This window comes from Colius striatus, chromosome 13 (genome assembly GCF_028858725.1).
Source record: "Colius striatus isolate bColStr4 chromosome 13, bColStr4.1.hap1, whole genome shotgun sequence".
Taxonomy (NCBI): domain Eukaryota; kingdom Metazoa; phylum Chordata; class Aves; order Coliiformes; family Coliidae; genus Colius; species Colius striatus.
Window position 1 is genome coordinate 1,913,003 of NC_084771.1, and position 17,996 is coordinate 1,930,998.

The following is a 17,996-nucleotide window of genomic DNA, read 5'->3' on the forward strand; positions in this document are numbered from 1 at the left end:
TTCTTCAACATTACACTGGAAAATTACAGTTTAATTCTTCAGCATGACATCTGACTGTGGCATCTGGTAGAGGAGGGACGGGAAGAGGCTGATGAGGAGCCAACTGGCTCTGCAGGCCTTCTCCCTCCCCACCATCCAGGCTGGCCAGGCCCTGGAGGGCTGGCTGTGGCTCTGGAGCGAGTGCCATGGCCAACACAAGCCCTCAGGCTGGCAGTGCCCGTGCCAGGCCCCACAGCTGTCAGTATTGCTGCTGGGTGTCACAGCCCAGGAACTCGGTCCGCAGGGCGACGTGGTTGTGCCACCGGCGGGGATGGAGCCTCACGTAGCGGGCGAAGAGCGGCGGCTCCAGGGGGTTCATCACCGTGCTGCTGTGGTCCTGGTTTGCCTTGAAAAGCTAGAGAGGAGAGAGAAATCAGGGCAATGCTCTCCTCTACCCCTACAGCGAGCCCATGGCTTGAGGACAGGATCCACCCAGAGCAGCACGGATTGGGAAAGCTTTAGAATCAGAGACTCACAGCATGGTGGGGGCTGGAAGGGACCTTTAGAGCTCATCCAGCCCAACCCCCTGCCAAAGCAGCTCCCACCTACATCAGCTCACACAGGAATATGTCCAGGAGGGTCTTGAAGACCCCCAAGAAGGAGCCTCCACACCCTCCCTGGGCAGCCTGGGCCAGGGCTCCCTCACTCAAACACTCAAACAGTTTTCCCTTGTGTTTCAATGGAACTGTTTGTGTTGCAGCTTCATCCCATCACCCCTTGTCCTGCCACTGGATACAACAGAAAGAAAGTGCTGCCCCAAGCTCCTGACACCCACCAGTGAGAGATTTGGAGCTATGAATGAGATGCCCCCTCAGTCTCCTCTTCTCCAGCCTGAACAGCCCCAGGGCCCGCAGCCTTTCCTCACAAGGAAGATGCTCCAGTCCCCTGAGCATCTGGGTGGCCCTGCACTGGCCTCTCTGCAGCAGTTCCCTGTCCCTCTGCAGCTGGGGAGCCCACAACTGGGCACAGGACTCCAGCTGAGGCCTCAGCACATGTGGCAGAGCAGAGGGGGAGCAGAAGCTCCCTGGCCCTGCTGCCCACACTCTGCTGGATGCATCACGAATGATGCATTTGGAAGGGAGACATAGCCTGGCTCACTGCTCTTGCAGAAAGTCCTGTGAGCATGTTTGGTGCCAGGGGCTGTGCTTGCTGCCCCAAGGGTGGCCATGGGCTGCCTCTGGCTGTGGAGCAGCTCTGCCTACCTTCTCCTTGCCATCCTGCAGGACTGGGCTCCAGTGCACACCATCCTGGCTGCTGGAGACAGCAAACTCCTTCACAAACATGTTGGTGAAGACAGCTTTGGCACCTTGGGTTATGATTGCAGTCACCTTCTTGGTTACTTCAAAGTCCACCTGCAGCCACTCGCTGGGACTGTTGTTCTGGGGAAGGACAGACAGCTTTCAACCCTTCAGCAGCAATGAGAAAGACATGTTCACTGCAGCTGAAGCCAAGCTGGCCCTGAATATAGTTTAGGGCATCACCAGCCCTTAGCAGGCATCTGGTTGGAGCAGCTGGGTGCTAAGTCAGTGCAGGAGCTCTGTGCACGTGGCTCTACACACTCCCCACGCAGCCCTGGCTAGGAGAGGTTGCAAGCACCCAGCCTGCCTGCTGGGATCCCACCATGCCCAGCTGCCTGCCTGCCTGGGGATCTCCTCACATGGGCTACCTTTGGCCTCCAGGCATTGGTCCTTCCCTGCAGGTTCAGGCGGGCCTGGGACGGTGCCCAGCTGGAGAAGACGTTGGTGCTGTAGGAGGATGCAGAGATACGCTGGTCAGGGATCCCTCTGTTCTCCATCCCTAGGGGCATGGAGCAGCCTAGAAGAGAGGAGTGAGAGGAGTGATGCTTGTCATCCTGTCCTGGAGATGCTTTCTGGCTGCTCACTGCTCCAGCTGCCCTCCATGTGCTTCCCCTGGTTACAGGTTCCTCTCTGCCTTGGTGTCATGGTCCCTGCACTGCTCAGGGCCTCTGTGTGGAGCATGGCTGTGGCTCCACAGTGACAGACTGCACCTGATACTGGTCTCACCTTCTTCTCTCCCTGAAGATTTTTATCTAGGGGGAATGTTAAGAATCTTCCAGAACCAGTCTCCAGGGTAAGGACAAGAATACCTGTCAGGGGGATAGCTGCCTCAGAAACAGCTGTCAGGCTTGTGGCATGGGGTGACACTGGACAGTCTGCCCTGCTGGCGTGTGAAGAAAGGAGCCAGAGCACCATTGCTCTGTGGGCCAGAGCAGCCTGTCTCACCTTGGAGTGTCAAAATCACAGCAAAAGCCAATAGTGACTGTCTCTGCTTGTTCCTTGCTCCCCCAGACTGAGGCAGCAGCTCCCCAGCTATCAGCAGAGCTGCTGCTGGAGGCTTCTGGTGGTTAGAATCATAGACTTATAGAATGGTTTCAGCTGGAAGAGCCCTTTAAGCTTGTGGAGTGCAGCCTCTGTCCCAGCTCCATCACCCACCAGCCCATTGCCCTCAGTGCAGCACCCACTCAGCTCTGAAACCCCTCCAGGGACGGTGACTCCAGCAGCTCCCTGGGCAGCCCCTTCCAATGCCTGACAGCCCTGGCAGCCAAGAGATTCCTCCTCACACCCAGCCTGAACCTCCCCTGGTAACACCTGAGGCCTTTTCCTCTTGTTCTATTGCTTGATACCAGGGAGAACAGCCCAACCCCACCTCACTGCAGCTGCCTTTCAGGTAGCTGTAGAGAGTGAGAAGGTCTCCCCTGAGCCTCCTTTTCCCCAGGCTCTACAGCCCCAGATCCCTCAGCCCTTCCTCATCTCAGACATGCTCCAAATCCATGCTCCTCACACCCAGCCTGAACCTCCCCTGGAGGAAGAGGTTCAGGAATAATAGTGGCGAGAGCTGGCCCCGCTCTCTCTGCTGTTGCCATTGCTATTGACCCTAAGACCACAGTGAGACTTTCCAGCTTTGTTCCCACAACACCTCAATGCCATCTCCAGCCTCCCCCTTCCCCAGCTGAGTCCTGAAGCGCTCAGCAGCCCGGGGGATGAGCTGCAGGGCTTGGCATGCAGAGGGGCACACGTACTGTTGAGGTCGCAGCCCAGGAGCTCCATGCGCAGCGTGCTGCGGATGCTGTGGTGCGTGGGGTTGATGCGGACGTACCGCGCTACGATGGGGGGGCTGAAGCTATTCTCTTTCACCCCAGCTGCATCCACATTTGCAAAGAACAGCTGCAGGGAAAGGGAAGAAACAACCCCTCACGACCCAAACCCAAAAGGATTGTTGGAGCAGTGGAAAGAGGTAGCCAGGAGCAGTGGGGAGAAGGAGATCTCTGTCTGGCAGGTCTGTATCTTATCACCAGGGGCAGCTCAGGGAAAGGATTTGAGACCTGATTCAGATCAAAGAGGTGTGAATGGGCCAAAGCAGGGTGAACCACACCCTGGAAGAGGAGGAACTCAGGATCTGTGCAAACAAATGCATTTGTTGTGTTTCCAGCAAATAAAGAACAAAAGTCAGTAGAACCTGCATCAGTGGAACTGTAGAACCTGTTGGAGCAGCTGGGTGCTAAGCCAGTGCTTGCCACGTGGCTAAGTTTTGGCCACGATGGAGGTTTGTCTGGATACTTCTCATGCTGCAGTGCTGATGCATATTTAGGCTAGGAAGTTTCTCTCTAATAAAGCAGAGAAGCCTCAAATCAGCTGCATCTGCCCACTGCTTTGAGAAAGCCAAATTTGCCTTTGGGGGTCAAGAACAAGACGTTCAGGCACAATCTGATGGCTAGCCCTAAGGAACATGCAACATAGCATCAGAGAGTGAATCTCACAGCCCCTCGGGATTGTGGAGAGAAATAGCTCAGTCAAAATGAGACAGATGGACACAGGCAGCACATCCCTTGCAGATCTCAGATGTGTGGCTCAGTCATCCTGGCTCACTGTTCCTGCCCTCATCAAATGCAGGGGCTCAGGAGATCTCTGCCTTGTGTACAGAACTCCTTAGCCCTCACCACCCTGACAGACACCATTCTGGGAAGCCAGTGTCCTCAGGGCCCCTTTGCCTTACCATTTGAGTGCTGGTGGCATTCCCCTTGTATTTCTTCCACTTTTGCCCATCGAGGCTGTAGAAGACAACAAACTGGGAGATGTAAAGGCTGGAGAACTTTTGTCTGGCCCCTTGGGTCTTTATGCCATGAATAATCATGAGATGCAAAAGGTCCACCTGGGAACAAAAGAAAGGTCTGACAGAAAGCCCAAAGCACATCCAGGCAGGGCACTGTAAAGCTGTGGGACTCACTTCCTCGGGATGCAGCTGAGCACAGCTTATGGAACTAGTTATAACAGTCATTCATGAGGGTCCAAGTTAGTCAACAGCTGGGAGGGGGCACAGGAGAGTTGTTTGGAGGGTGAGCTGTTGTCATTTGGTCTCTGGGGGGGTAGTTTCTCACAATCTGATGCTGTAGCCAGGCCATCAGGTGATTCCTCTGCTGCACTGAGGAGGGATCTGGGGCTCAGGCCAGGGGCAACCATGGCCAGACCAACTGCTATTAGGATCTCAGAGCTTCCTTCCCAGAGGGGAAGCAGGGGAATTGGCAGATGGAGCTGGGGAGACACTGGCCAGCTGTGCAGGTCCTTGTGCACAGGGCAGCAGTCAGGAGTGGAGCCCTGCAGTGCTCCCAGCAGTGCCTGCAGCCACAGGGCCCCTCTCACCTGGATCCAGGCGTTGCTGCGGTCGGTGCTCCAAGCATTGATGGAGCCAGTGTTACCCAGCCTGGCCAGGTACGGAGCCCACTGCCCTGTGAGGAGAGCACACACATATGAGGGTGCTACTGGCCCCTGCCACTGCCCAGATGGAGGTGGTGTGGGGCTACATTGGGCTGATGTGGAGCTGTATTTCAGTAACAGGTTTCAGGGGTGGTCCCTGTAAGAAGTTGTTCAAAACTTCCCCCAGCTCTGAGCTGGCCCCACCTCAGGCCAGTCAGGCACCTCTGCCATCACTGAGAAGGGGAAATCTGCAGCTGGTGGTGGAAAGACTGGGAGAAATGACTGTGCAGACTTAATGTCAGCAAGGAAGGAGGGGAGGAGGTGTGCTGGAGCAGAGATCCCCCTGCATCCCATGGGGAGAGGGCAGCTGTCCCCCTGCAGCCCATGGAGGGCAATAGTGGAGCTGAGATACTCCTGCAGCCCAGGGAGGGCAATAGTGGAGCTGAGATCCTCCTGCAGCCCAGGGAGGGCAATAGTGGAGCTGAGATACTCCTGCAGCCCATGGAGGGCAATAGTGGAGCTGAGATCCTCCTGCAGCCCAGGGAGGGCAATAGTGGAGCTGAGATCCTCCTGCAGCCCAGGGAGGGCAATAGTGGAGCTGAGATACTCCTGCAGCCCAGGGAGGGCAATAGTGGAGCTGAGATCCTCCTGCAGCCCAGGGAGGGCAATAGTGGAGCTGAGATACTCCTGCAGCCCATGGAGGGCAATAGTGGAGCTGAGATCCTCCTGCAGCCCAGGGAGGACTTCACACTGGAGGGAGTGACTGTCACAGAGGGGCTGTGACTCTGTGGGAGGGCAGCACTGGAGCAGAATGTGCCTGTGAGGCTGCTGCTGCAGAGGAGATCACGCTACAGGAGCCTGTGAGGAGCTGCAGCCCTTGGGAAGGACTCACACTGGAGAGGTTCATTAAGGACTGTATCCTGTGGGAGGGACCCCACATTGCAGCAGGGGAAGAATGTGAGGAGTCCTCCTCTCCTGAGGAGGAAGGAGCAGCAGAGACCATCTGTGAGGGACTGACTGCATCCTCCATTCCTTGCCACTCTGTGCCACTGAGGTGGGGGAGATATGGGGAGCAGGGAGCTGAGCCCAGGAAGACAGCTGGAGGGAAAAGGTTAAACCTTAAAGGCTGCACCTTTCTCATCATCCTCCTCTGTTTTGTTTTCTATCTGTTCTGCTTTTGATTGCATACAGATTGATGTTGTTTTCCTCCCCAAGCTGAGTAACCCTGTCTGTTTTGTCTGAGGCCTCCCTGTCCTTATCTTGATCCCTTGGTTATCTTTTCTCTGCCCCATCCCACCATTGGGGGTGGGGGAGGATGGAGGGTGAAATGAGCAGCTGTGTGGTGTTTTGTAAGTCCATCCTCAGGATGGGGCCTGAGGATCAGCCCAGGGTTGAGCAGCCATGTACAGAGTGGCAGGGCACTGACAGGATGGGCCAGACACTGACCTGGCCATGGAGGGAGGAAGGACTCTGCCAGAGACACAGCAGAGCCTTGGTCAGGCAAAGAACCCAGCTGTGGTGGCTGAAGCTGCCCAAACCTCAGGGACCTTCCTTCAGGAACAGCCCCTACTCACCATAGTGCCCTGATGCTGTGATCTGAGAGTCTGCGATGTGGCCCGAGGCCAGACCCAGGCTGTTTCTGCAGTCTAAAGCCAAACAGGGAGAAGGAGGGCAAAAAAAAAACAGGGAGAACTGGTTAGATACAAGGTTTTGGAAGGCAAAGCCTAGGTTGGGTAGCAGCCTTCAGGCTTAGCAAGGTTGTCTCAGGAGCCCCCAGGACTGTGTCACACCCCAAGCAGAGGGCTCTGGATGCCTCCACATCCATCCCTTGCATTTAGAGGTGCTGGAAAGTGCTCTCAACCTCAACATCAGCAGCAGGGAGTCCCCAGCATCAGCCACAGCAGCCTCCTGCCAAACTCCTGTCTCTTGGGTCCCCAGCCTCTCATTCCCATGTCCTGATCCCCAGCAATGCTGACAAGTGTCCTTCCTTATACCCATGCCTTGCTCCTGAGCCCTTTTGTTGCTAGGCAGCATCTTTTAAAACCAAATATCATGTCACTAAAGGGAAGTTTTCCTGACACCTCTGTCTCTCTGTGTCTCTCTTCTGGTGTGCTGAGCTCAGGGCTGTTTGTCAGCAGCTTGTCCCACCGTGGCCTCTCCCCTGCATGGCTCATGCTTCAAGTTTCCAGCCTTAAGCAGATTTTTAACTTATGGAAAACATTTTCTGGCTGACCTTTAACACCTGTCTAGAGGAGAGAGACTGTGACTGTGTGATAAAACACTCCTCTCACAACCCACTTCCTCCAGTGCTCACTTCTGGGGAGGCAGAAACGTGGTGTTCTGGGGTGGATGGAGGCAGAGGTTTCCTGTGCAACCTGCAGTTGCTCTTGGGGCTGTTTCTACCAGAGCAACCAGCAGTCAGGCAGTGCTGCTGCTCACTGCCTCCTGCCATCACTCCCTGCCTCAGTTTACCTCTTGACAACATGGGCAGGCCCCAGTGTGTGCAGGTAGTGGCTGAGGGAAGTGCATTTGATGGGAGGTCCAGGGACCCTCAGTTTTGGAAGCAGATGTTTGTAGGCAGATGAAGCTGGTCTCCCAGCCTTCACTGCAGCCATGGCCCTGACTCTGCTCTCTGCAGGGTGGTAAGGGCTGAAGTCACAGCATCACAGAATGGTTACAGTTGGAAAAGACCTTTAAGGTCGAGCCCAACCCCTCAGCTCTCACTGCCAGGCTCAGCACTGAGCTAAACCACAGCCCTCAGCACCTCATCTATGAGTCTTGTGAATATTCCCAGGGCTGAGGACTCCCCCACCTCCCTGGGCAACCTGTGCCAGTGCTTAATAACTCTCTAGGTGAAAAAGTTCTTCCTCAGCTCCAATCTCAACCTCCCCTGGTGCAACTTGAGCCCATTTCCCCGTGTCCTGTCATTCATCACTGGAGAGATCGACCCCCAGCTCACTACAACTCCCCTTCAGGCAGCTGCAGAGAGGGCTGCTGTCTCCCCTCAGCCTCCTCTTCTCCTGGCTGAACACCCCCAGCTCCCTCAGCTGCTCCTCATCAGACTTGTCCCTTCCCCAGCTTCACTGCCTGTCTCTGGACAGAGTCATGACCAGAAGGTCTCACTTGGGTCACCCCAGGGGAAATGCTGAGAGACCTGGGGGAGGGAGCTCTAAACCAAGCTGGCCATGGCCATGGCAGCAAGCAGACCACAGCACAAAGAGGATCACTCACTCTGGTCGTACACAAGGAAGAGAGCACTCATGCCAGCTTGCTGGTGCTCTCCAACTTTGCACTCTACCCTCCAGATCCCAGCATGAGAGGGCCACATCTCCACCGTCCCAAAGACACCTGGCCAGGGATGGAGAGCAGAGCAGAGCGGTTATTGTCTGTAACACACCCCACAGCACCAAGGGCTGTGCAAACCCATGCCCCTGCTGACAGGCATTGACACCCAGCCCTGGCAGCTGGGCTGTGCCGGGTGCCCGCGCCGCGTCTCACCGGGGTACAGGTTGTAGACCCCCATGCGGTACTCCTGGCTGGTCCTGACGCTGAACAGCTGCCCGTGGAAGTGCACAGAGTGGATGTCCTCGGTGCTGCCCATGTTCAGGAGGTGCCATCGCACCCGTTGCTGCTGGGCCATCACCAGCCCGGGCAGGGTGTCACTCACGTAGCCGTTGATGGCTGGGGAAGGCAGCGGCTCAGGAGCGGCTCAAGGCTCCGGGGCTCTTCCATCCCAGTAGAGATCCTGGGATGGAAAGGGCGGGGGCAAAGGGTCCTCACCGTGGAAGGAATGGTTCCTCTTAAAGTCAGGGTTGTTGTGGTGGATGTGGCAGGGAGGCTGGCAGTTCCTTTCCATGTTTTCCAGGAAGTACCAGCTTTTAGTCTCATCAAAGATGGTGAAGAGCAGGGAGAACTCCTGCACAGCCAGCTGCCTCCTGAACACGAAGCTCAGCACCCCACGGCGGCAGACGACCAGCGGCCCGATGAGGCCCGAGTGCAGGTCCTTCTCCTGCCAGGCAGCCGGGGAAGAAGGGTTTGCCTTGGAGGGGGAGGCAGTGCTGACACCCACAAGCAGCAGAGCAGCCAGGAAAGTGGTGGCCCTGTGTGTGTCCCTGTCTGCATCTCTGGGCTGGCTCCCACGGGGTACGGCGTGGGCAGGGTGGGGAGAACACAGTTCACTGGGGGATCCCCACTCTGTCCCTAGGTGAGAAAGGCTGTGCAGCAAGTGGATGCTTTCAAGAGAAGTGGTGTCTGTCTGTCTTTCCAACAGTCCCTGCCTCACTAACACTGGAACCCGAGGGCCAGATTCAGCCAGGTTTGGCAGAGCTGTAGGGGGCTGCAGAAGCCTAATTCCCTACAAGTCTCATAAGCTGGTACAACTGAGAAAGAGAAGAAAAACCCAATTACTAGAAAGGAAGAGAAAGCAGCAGCATGCATTTGTCACTATCAGACACCTGGGAATCCACACAGCCACGAGCTACCTTCAGCATGGCACTATAGCAAAAGCCTTGACCTCACAGCCTGCACCCGGGCACGCTGCCCAGCTCTCCTTCCTAGGATGCCCCAGAGAGCAGGCTCCCACCTACCAGGTCTATGTTGGAGAAGTAAGCCCAGGCCTTGCAGTCGAACTCCTGTGTGGTGGGAGCCATCTGGGGCAGCACTTTCCAGGAGTACTTGCGGAGCTGGCCGGGCTGCACGGCCTCGCCGCTCGCCGCGGTGCCCGGCGGCTCCTCGTAGGCTTGCAGCGGGGAGTGGAAGGAGAAGGGCCGTGAGGCCAGGTTCTTGAATGTCACCTGCACCAGAGCAAAGGCAAAGCAAAAGGAGTGTGGGAGGGGGCTGGGTGCAGGGCTGAGAGTGCTGTGGACCTCGTGAATGGTTCCAGATGCATCAAGGGTGGGTGTGAGGAGGCTGGAGCCAGGCTGTGCTCAGGGATGGCCAGTGACAGGACAAGGGGCAACAAGCTGGAACTGAAGAGCTTCCAGAGCAACACAAGGAGGAATTTCTTCCCTGCTGAGGTGAGGGAGCACTGGCAGGGGCTGCCCAGATGGGCTGTGGAGGCTCCTTCTCTGGAGACATTCCAACCCAGCTGGTTCCTGTGTGCCCTGCTCTAGGAGGTGCTGCCCTGGCAGGGGGGTTGCATTGAGCGAGCTCTGCAGGTCCCTTCCAGCCCTTGAGACCCTGAGATTCTGTGACTCTGGGGTTGGATCCAGCCGTGTCCCTAGTGCCCAGACCTCCAGCTGGGCCCCATGCAGTGGCCAACCCTTGCTGAACCACAAGCTGTGGCTGTACATTGTGATCCCCAGTGGAAGATGCATCCTGGTCAATGGGAGCACAATCAGCTGCCTGTCAAGCCCAAAGGTGCTGAATCCATCCTGGTGAAGATTTTAGTGAAAACTGGGCAACTTCTCCAGGCCAACAAGTCCTGAACCTGGTGAAGAGCCTTTCACCTCTTCCTTAGGTAAGTGCTGGAGGACCTTTGGTGGTGAGGAAAGCCTGAGCCTGCCCTCACACAGAGCACCCAGTCCTGCTTAGCTCATTAGCCTTTTCATGATATCTTCCTCCTTCACTCAATAGCCTCCCCATGGAGCCCAGGAACTGCTTGGGTTGTGCTCTAACAGGGCTTGGGTTTGTCTCAGGTCCAGGGCTGTGATTCCAAACATCCTGAGGTTCCTCCTGGCCCCTTCCTCTAGCCATTGAGGTCCCTCTGAATGGTGGCTTTGCCTCTCAACCTGACACCATCTCCACTGCCATGCAGGGTACCAATGAGGAAGCTCCTCTCTCTCTAAGCTCTAAACCCAGGGGCATGACAGAGCCCACCTCAGCTCTCCCTCTAGCTGAGCACGGCTGGCAACGGGGGGAATCCCAGGTTTTATAGGAAATGGGAACTTTTGACTCACCATGATGACATCTTCCACTTCTGCCCTGATGTAGGGCCCCAGGATGCCCAGGTGCTCCTCCAGCTCCCCCCGCTGCAGCGGCTGGCTGAAGGACTCATCCAGGTACTCTCGGAACACCACCTTGCGGTACCGGGGCCGGGGCTTCCTGCTGCTGCCCCACGGCTCCCTGCTGGAGGGAGGGCACTTAGGGAACACAGGCAAGAGTCCCCCATAGGAAGGGCAGCCATGACAAAGCTGCTGCAGGGCAGGGGTGAGGCAGAGCCTAAGAGCATCCCTGACCCACTTGCAAGGAAGCTTTAGCTGGCTCAAGTTAGAAATCTCTCGAGGTGGAGGGGAGGTGCTGGGAGCATCCTTCCCCTGGGCTGCTCGGCTGGGTTGTGTAGTCATAGACCTGTGATCCTGCCTGCCAGCTCATGCCAACTCAGTGCAGGAGGAATCCATCACACAAGGAAGAATTTCTTCCCTGTTGAGGTGAGGGAGCACTGGCAGGGGCTGCCCAGATGGGCTGTGGAGGCTCCTTCCCTGGAGACATCCCAAGCCAGCTGGTTCCTGTGTGCCCTGCTCTAGGTGGTGCTGCCCTGGCAGGGGGGTTGCACTGGGTGAGCTTTCCAGGCCCCTTCCAGCCCTTGAGATGATTCTGTGATGAGGGACAAGTCACACTTACGTGGCTTTTAGGAAGTGCTGAGGTCTCTGGTTCCCATATTCCCACATCACCTCCACTGCTGCAATGAAGTGCTGCCGTACCTCCCCCTGGAAGGAGCGTGGGTCGTGCTCCTCGTCGCCGTAGATGTCGAACTCCTCGGGGGGCTGCTCCGTGTCCCCGTACTCGTCGTACTCTGCCTTGTCAGCCTTTGGCCTTGAGGGGCTGGAGCGGGTCCCGTTGTTCTTCCTCTGTCTTGGGCCGTGGTTCATCTCCCCATCTGTCTCCCCACTCTCCGTGAGCTTTCCGAGGCCTTGGTCCTCTCTCCTCCTGGTTTCTCTGAGGACATCTTCCCCCTCAAGCTCCTGCCACCCATCCTGAGTGGCTTGCACAGCTTTGGCTGGCTGGTTGCTAGTGCTGTGGTTGGGAGCAAGGCTGCTTGGAGACAGGGAGTAGTCCTCTTTGGAGGCTGGTTTCATAGGGTTTTCTTCTGGAGTCTGCCCAGAGGTGCTCTCAGGCACGTAGTCCTCTGTGACACTGACCCTGAGTTGCTGAGGCTGAGGGCTGAACTGCCCCAGCTGCTCCACAGAGTTTGTCTCCTCCTCCATCTGGCTTCTCCTCAGAGCTTGCTCGCTCCCAGGAGCCCCCCAGACAGCCTCTCTGCCTGGCTGCAGCTCTTCCAAAGCTGGGCTCCTCAAGCCCCCAGCATGTCCTGCTGTCCCCATGGACACTGGGTCCCAGTTTGAGGGCAGGTCTCCAGCCCTAGCAGCAGCCTGCACTTCTGAGCTGCCTGATTCCATCACTGCTTCACTCCCCAGTGCCCCCTGCACGGGGAAGGAGCATCCAATGCATGAGGCTCTCTCACTGCTGCTCTGTACACCCCGACCTGTGCTTGGCCTCCCCTCAGGAGGCATCTTGTCAGCACTATCTCCAAGCATCCCCTGTGGAGCATCCCTGCCTGGCTGTGGTTTCCCTCCAGTCCCATTTGATTTTTCCTCCAGGCTTTGCTGGGCCACTGTTACCTCAGGCAAAGTGTCACTTGAGATCAGGGACCTCTTTTTGAAGCGAGCACTGCAAAAAGGGGCATGGGGTCCACACACTTGTGGGCCTTTCTTATTCACTGCTGTCTCAGGGGTCTGCCTAGGCAGATCCTGCTCTGCTCTGTTACCCTCAGAGAGGGGCTCTCTGCTGCCAGGCCAGCTGGTGTTGGGAAGACCCAGACCATGCATCAAACCTCTGCTCTCCGGCGACCTGACTTGTCGAGGCCTCCAGTCAGGGCCACTCACGCTCGGGGCTGGAGCTTTCTGTCTCAGAATCTGCTCAGGGCTGTTTAAGAAAGCATTTGGGAACTGCCTTGTGTCATTGGCTGCAACATTTGATTCAGGAAAGGCAGGACTGTCCATCTCTGGCAATTCTTTAGTGGCTGTAGCATCCTGAAACACTGACTCCAAGATTAATTCGTCCCTCTCTTCTGTCATTACATAGCTGGAAGGCTCAAGGTCATTGGTGTGTGCAAAAGTGGTTTCTAGAAGGCTTATGCCTTTGGCAAGTTCACTGGCCTCTTGTTCTGGGTCTCTTTTTGCAGGCAAGGAGTTACTCTCATCTGTGAGGATTTGCCTTTGGACAGGTTTGCTGGGTCCCAGGTCTGAGGAAGAAGTATCTTTCCCTTCAGGAGACAGATCAAATCCTTGTGAGACCACTCTGTGAGGGCTCTCTTTCAGCCTCACATCCAGCTCATTTGATGAGCTCTCTCTGGTGTGGCTGTGAACCATGGCACGAGAAGTCTTCTTGTCTCCTGTCTCACCTGAAGAGGCAGAAGAATTGTGCAGTGTGGAGTAGGAGTGATGATCACTGCTTACAGCTGGCTTGGGATTGATTGTCTCCCTTGGCTTGTAGAGATCGAAGGATATTTCATCAGCCCCTCTTAGCAACTTGTCCTCAGCACCCTGTGAAGACACCCCTTGAAGTCTCAGGGTGTGCTCCAGGTCGTTCTGGTCAAGTGAGCTCCTGTTCTCTTCAAGAGGAGCTTTGCTAGTGGCATAAGCAATGAAATCCCACAAGCTCATTGCACGAGTAGTTGTATTTTGAGGCTCTGCCTCCAGGATCTCTAATGGTCCACCAGGTTGGACCATCATCCTTTCTACTGGCTCCTGCACCTCTGAGATTTTTGTCACCTTTCCTGCATCAGCATCTTGTGGAGCTGGCATGACTTGGTGAAGCCATTGCTGACCCTCTTCTGAGCTCACAGCACCCTGGACCCTTCCACTGACACTTGTCAAGGGTTCTCCAGGTGGGACAGCTCCAAACCCTTCATCCTGGCTGGTGAGTTTTGACCTTTCTTCTTCATCTTCCAGGAAGGATTCATAGGACACTGGCTCATAGTTTATCTCTGGCAGAGAAGACATGGGTGTAGCAGGTGGATGTGGGATTGTTCCTAAGGATGTTGATGTGCCATTGGCAGTGGGCTCAGAAATGCTGCCATTGCCCAGGAGAGCCCCACGGCTGGGTTGTGGCAAGCACAACCTCGGCTTCTTTGCCTCATTTCTGGAAGAGGTGACGTTGTTCATTTGCTCCTTCACACATGGCTTGGGCCACCTCTTTCTTTTGGAGAAGCCCCTGGGTTGGAAGTCAAAAGCATAGTTCTCCTCCTCATAATCCACATAATCCTCCTCATCAGGGTATTGCTCGTGCTGGCACTGGGAAACGATGAACTTGGCGTGCATCCCTCGGTCTCTGAACTCAGGATTCAGGCAGCCCAGAGTCCAGACACCTGTGTCAAGAGAGGACAAGAGGGACACCATCAGCCCACCCTGGTGGGAAATCAGAAGAGCTGCCATCCCCATGTCAATCCACTGTTAGTGAAACTTATGCTTCCAGGCAGCCTCCAAGCAAAGTCCAAAGTCCAGCAGCCTTTCCTCAGAAGGAAGATGCTCCAGTCCCCTGAGCATCTGGGTGGCCCTGCACTGGCCTCTCTGCAGCAGTTCCCTGTCCCTCTGCAGCTGGGGAGCCCACAACTGGGCACAGGACTCCAGCTGAGGCCTCAGGACATGTGGCAGAGCAGAGGGGGAGCAGAAGCTCCCTGGCCCTGCTGCCCACACTCTGCTGGATGCCCCCAGGCTGCCATTGGCTTCTTGCCCACGAGGCCACGTTGCTGCTCATGGTATTATCAAGCAGAACATCTTATGATCCTAAACAGGATCATCCTATTAATGAAGCACAGTTATTTGATTCCTTTGATTGAAGCTTTGCAAGGATTTAATCATTGCCTCTCACTTTCCTGTTCCAGCAGGTTGTGCATTGCTTTTGTTCCCAGACCTGCCAAAATGTAACAGGGTACCAGAGAGCTGGATGGAGCTGCTCAATCAGCTCTGCTGTGCCTCCAGGCCCGTGGTGTGTACCAGCTGTGTACTAACCTGGCTTTTCCAAACTCATGAAGACCGTTTCTCCAGAGAACGGGAACAGAGTAAGCACGTTCTCAAAGACCATGTTGTGCTTGAATGTGTTTCCAGAGAAGAAGATAGAGAGGAAATCTGTTTGGGCCCCAACACTCAGGACATACCAGTACACAACGTCATGCAGGCAGAGCTTTGGTTGGAGATTGTCAAACATAAAGCCGTTAATAGCTGAAAGAGAGCAGGAGTGAAACATCCCATCAGGACCTGACTCCCCCACGGCTGCATGTGCCCTGCTTGTTCCCTAGGGCAGGGATGGGCCTTGCATCTGCTGAGGCTTTGCAGCTCAAGCACTCACTGTGCATCACATTGGAGGCATAGAACTGAGGCTCCTGGGGATCCACACGTGCTGGGTCGCTGCAGAACCGCCTGATGTTCTCCTGCAGGTACCAGCTGCGGTTCTCATCGAACACCGCAAACAGCACCAACCTCGCGTTGTCTGACATGATCTGCAAGGCAACGAGGGAAGTGCCTACTCCTGGTCTGATCAGAGTGCCTCCAGGCCCCAGTGCAGCTTCCAAGTGTTGGTCTGAGCGCATGGGGAACAGTTTACTCTTATTTCACACAAGTTAGAGTCCAAGTGTGGAAAGAATCACAGAGTCTCAAGGGCTGGAAGGGACCTGCAGAGCTCAGCCAGTGCAACCCCTCTGCCAGGGCAGCACCACCTAGAGCAGGGCACACAGGAACCAGCTGGGTTGGAATGTCTCCAGAGAAGGAGCCTCCACAGCCCATCTGGGCAGCCCCTGCCAGTGCTCCCTCACCTCAACAGGGAACAACTTTGTCCTTGTGTTGCTCTGGAACCTCTTCAGTTCCAGCTTGTTGCCCCTTGTCCTGTCACTGGCCATCCCTGAGCACAGCCTGGCTCCAGCCTCCTCACACCCACCCTTGATGCATCTGGAACCATTCCTGAGCTCACCCCTCAGGCTCCTCTTCTCCAAGCTGCAGAGCCCCAGCTCCCTCAGCCTTTCAGCACAAGGCAGATGCTCCACTCCAGCATCTCTGTGCCCTGTGCTGGACTCTCCCCAGCAGCTCCCTGTCCTTCTGCAGCTGAGGGGCCCAAGAAGGGAGCATGCAGGGGAGGATGGGGAAGGCAGGGGCATGGGGACTAATTTGGTTTTACCCAAATATTTCACCCACCACAGTTACTCCAGTCTTGCAGCCTGGCAGTTGAGGTGACAAAGGACTCACCTGATTTCCTCTCTGATCCATGGACTTCTTAAAGCAGATCAGGAGGGGCCCAACCAGGCCTGAGGCTGTGTCTCTGACTGGGTCGATGGAGCTGTAGTAGAAGCGGGTGAGGCAGCGAGGATCTGCCTGCGTGGGCCCGTCCTCGGTGGTGATCCTCCAGCTGTAGGTGAAGGACTGGCCAGGGGGCACAGGAATGTCCTTCACATCCTTATCTGGGAACACACAGCCCGAGGACACATCAGTTAGGCCTGGGCTGCTCTTGCAAGGTGTGATCTCACTTTTTAAGAGCTCAAAAGGGAGCTTTCCTTGACCACACAAGCTCCATCAGATACTGCCCACAGCTATGGGCAGCCTGGGCTGGCAACACTGGCTGCTAACGTGGGCTTGCATGGAACCTTGATCCAGACAAAAGGAGCCCTGGGACCAGGTGAGGGTGAAGAGACATTTGTCTAGTGTGGAAAGCCCTTGAAACTCCTGCAAACTGGAAAATGTGCCCAGTCTCAGCTTTGTCTGAGCTCTGGGCTGCCTAGAGGAGTGTGCAGATGGAGCTACAGAGCTGGGCTTGGCTGGGTGAAAAACAAAGCATGGAAACGCTGGCTTTTAAGCAAATATAGCTAGACCATGAGGAAAGGAAGGAGGAAACAGCAAATACATCCTCTGAACATTTAGCAGGACCTTGCACTGACACAGCCTTAGGAAAAAACCTTTCTCTGCTCCAAGTGCCCACCTGAGAGCCATTGCAAAGCTCATCTGTCAGTCAGGGTAGGAACAGTTCATTTCTGCTCCCTGTGAGCATCATCCCTGTGGCTCCAGGAGCAGGACTTGCCCATTTCCACCAGCTGGCAAAGCTGGGGAACCTCTGTCAGTGACATGTCTCCCAGCTCCCTTGTGTGGCTTGACTTCTTTAGTCCTGCCAGATGATGGGCTGCTTTGCCCTTTTGGCTTTCCTGAAAGGAAACCCTTCATTTAGTCAGTAACAGGTCACAGAGCTGCCCTAGTTCACTGCAGACCTTAGTGGGTGCCATCCTGCTGCTGCCACCTCTGCTGCAGCACAGGAGCTTTTCTCTCACCTCTGTGATTGCTCCAGTCACTGTGATGCACCCGAAATGGCAGAGAGAAGGGAAAAGGGATGGGACACAGTTTAGTGCTGGGGGGATGTGGGATGGCCTTGCACAAGTCCTGACCATGGAAGCATGCTGTCAGGGGATGAAAGCAGTTCTAGGACAGGAACCTGATAACTCAGCAACTCCAGAGCAAAAACCTCACAGAATCACAGGTTGGAAGGGACCTGCAGAGCTCAGCCAGTGCAACCCCCCTGCCAGGGCAGCACCACCTAGAGCAGGGCACACAGGAACCAGCTGGGTTGGAATGTCTCCAGAGAAGAGCCTCCACAGCCCATCTGGGCAGCCCCTGCCAGTGCTCCCTCACCTCAACAGGGAACAACTTTGTCCTTGTGTCTCTCTGGAAGCTCTTCAGTTCCAGCTTGTTGCCCCTTGTCCTGTCACTGGCCATCCCTGAGCACAGCCTGGCTCCAGCCTCCTCACACCCACCCTTGATGCATCTGGAACCATTCCTGAGCTCACCCCTCAGGCTCCTCTTCTCCAAGCTGCAGAGCCCCAGCTCCCTCAGCCTTTCAGCACAAGGCAGATGCTCCACTCCAGCATCTCTGTGGCCCTAAGCTTTGTGGACCTCAAGCTTTGAGAGGGAGTGTCTGAATCGTAATGAACCCCTGTCCTGGTTTAACCCAGCGACATGCAGTAGTTCCCTCTTGCCTTGTGGCATGGGGGGAGGATCAGACTCGTGGGTTCAGATAAGAACAGTTCACTAACCAAAATGAAATACAAGATAACAACAACATTAATGATAAACAGGATAATAATGAAGAAAAATAACATAAAAAACAAAGAAAAAAGGATAAATAAAAGGGGAAAAACCCAAAGGCAAGTGGTGCCCAAAGCAGTGGCTGAGCAGGCACTGAGCGATGCCCCAGCAGCTCCCCCAGGTCACACACTGCCCATGATGGCCCAGGGCATGGAACAGCCTGTGGCTGGCTGGGCTCAGCTCTCCT

General features: G+C 55.7%; 1 protein-coding gene across 9 annotated transcripts in view; it reads right to left on the reverse strand.

Annotated features, from left to right (window-relative positions):
- Positions 1 to 17,996, reverse strand: part of F8 (coagulation factor VIII) — a 32,641-nt gene continuing 14,645 nt past the window's right edge. For 2 of the 9 annotated variants that reach the window (XM_062006804.1, XM_062006803.1), the window contains 16 exons: positions 15,929 to 16,140; positions 15,039 to 15,189; positions 14,702 to 14,911; positions 11,313 to 14,058; positions 10,649 to 10,817; positions 9,338 to 9,544; positions 8,532 to 8,760; positions 8,250 to 8,432; positions 7,983 to 8,099; positions 6,326 to 6,397; positions 4,698 to 4,783; positions 4,054 to 4,209; positions 3,080 to 3,224; positions 1,706 to 1,854; positions 1,242 to 1,418; positions 1 to 394 (listed from right to left, as the gene is read on the reverse strand). In XM_062006804.1, coding sequence (XP_061862788.1) covers positions 239 to 394; positions 1,242 to 1,418; positions 1,706 to 1,854; positions 3,080 to 3,224; positions 4,054 to 4,209; positions 4,698 to 4,783; positions 6,326 to 6,397; positions 7,983 to 8,099; positions 8,250 to 8,432; positions 8,532 to 8,760; positions 9,338 to 9,544; positions 10,649 to 10,817; positions 11,313 to 14,058; positions 14,702 to 14,911; positions 15,039 to 15,189; positions 15,929 to 16,140 — 5,165 coding nt within the window. In that variant the 3' untranslated portion in view covers positions 1 to 238. Of the gene's footprint in view, positions 395 to 1,241; positions 1,419 to 1,705; positions 1,855 to 3,079; positions 3,225 to 4,053; positions 4,210 to 4,697; positions 4,784 to 6,325; positions 6,398 to 7,982; positions 8,100 to 8,249; positions 8,433 to 8,531; positions 8,761 to 9,337; positions 9,545 to 10,648; positions 10,818 to 11,312; positions 14,059 to 14,701; positions 14,912 to 15,038; positions 15,190 to 15,928; positions 16,141 to 17,996 lie in introns of those variants that run through there. The other 7 variants (XM_062006805.1, XM_062006806.1, XM_062006807.1 and 4 more) reach the window with 7 other exon arrangements.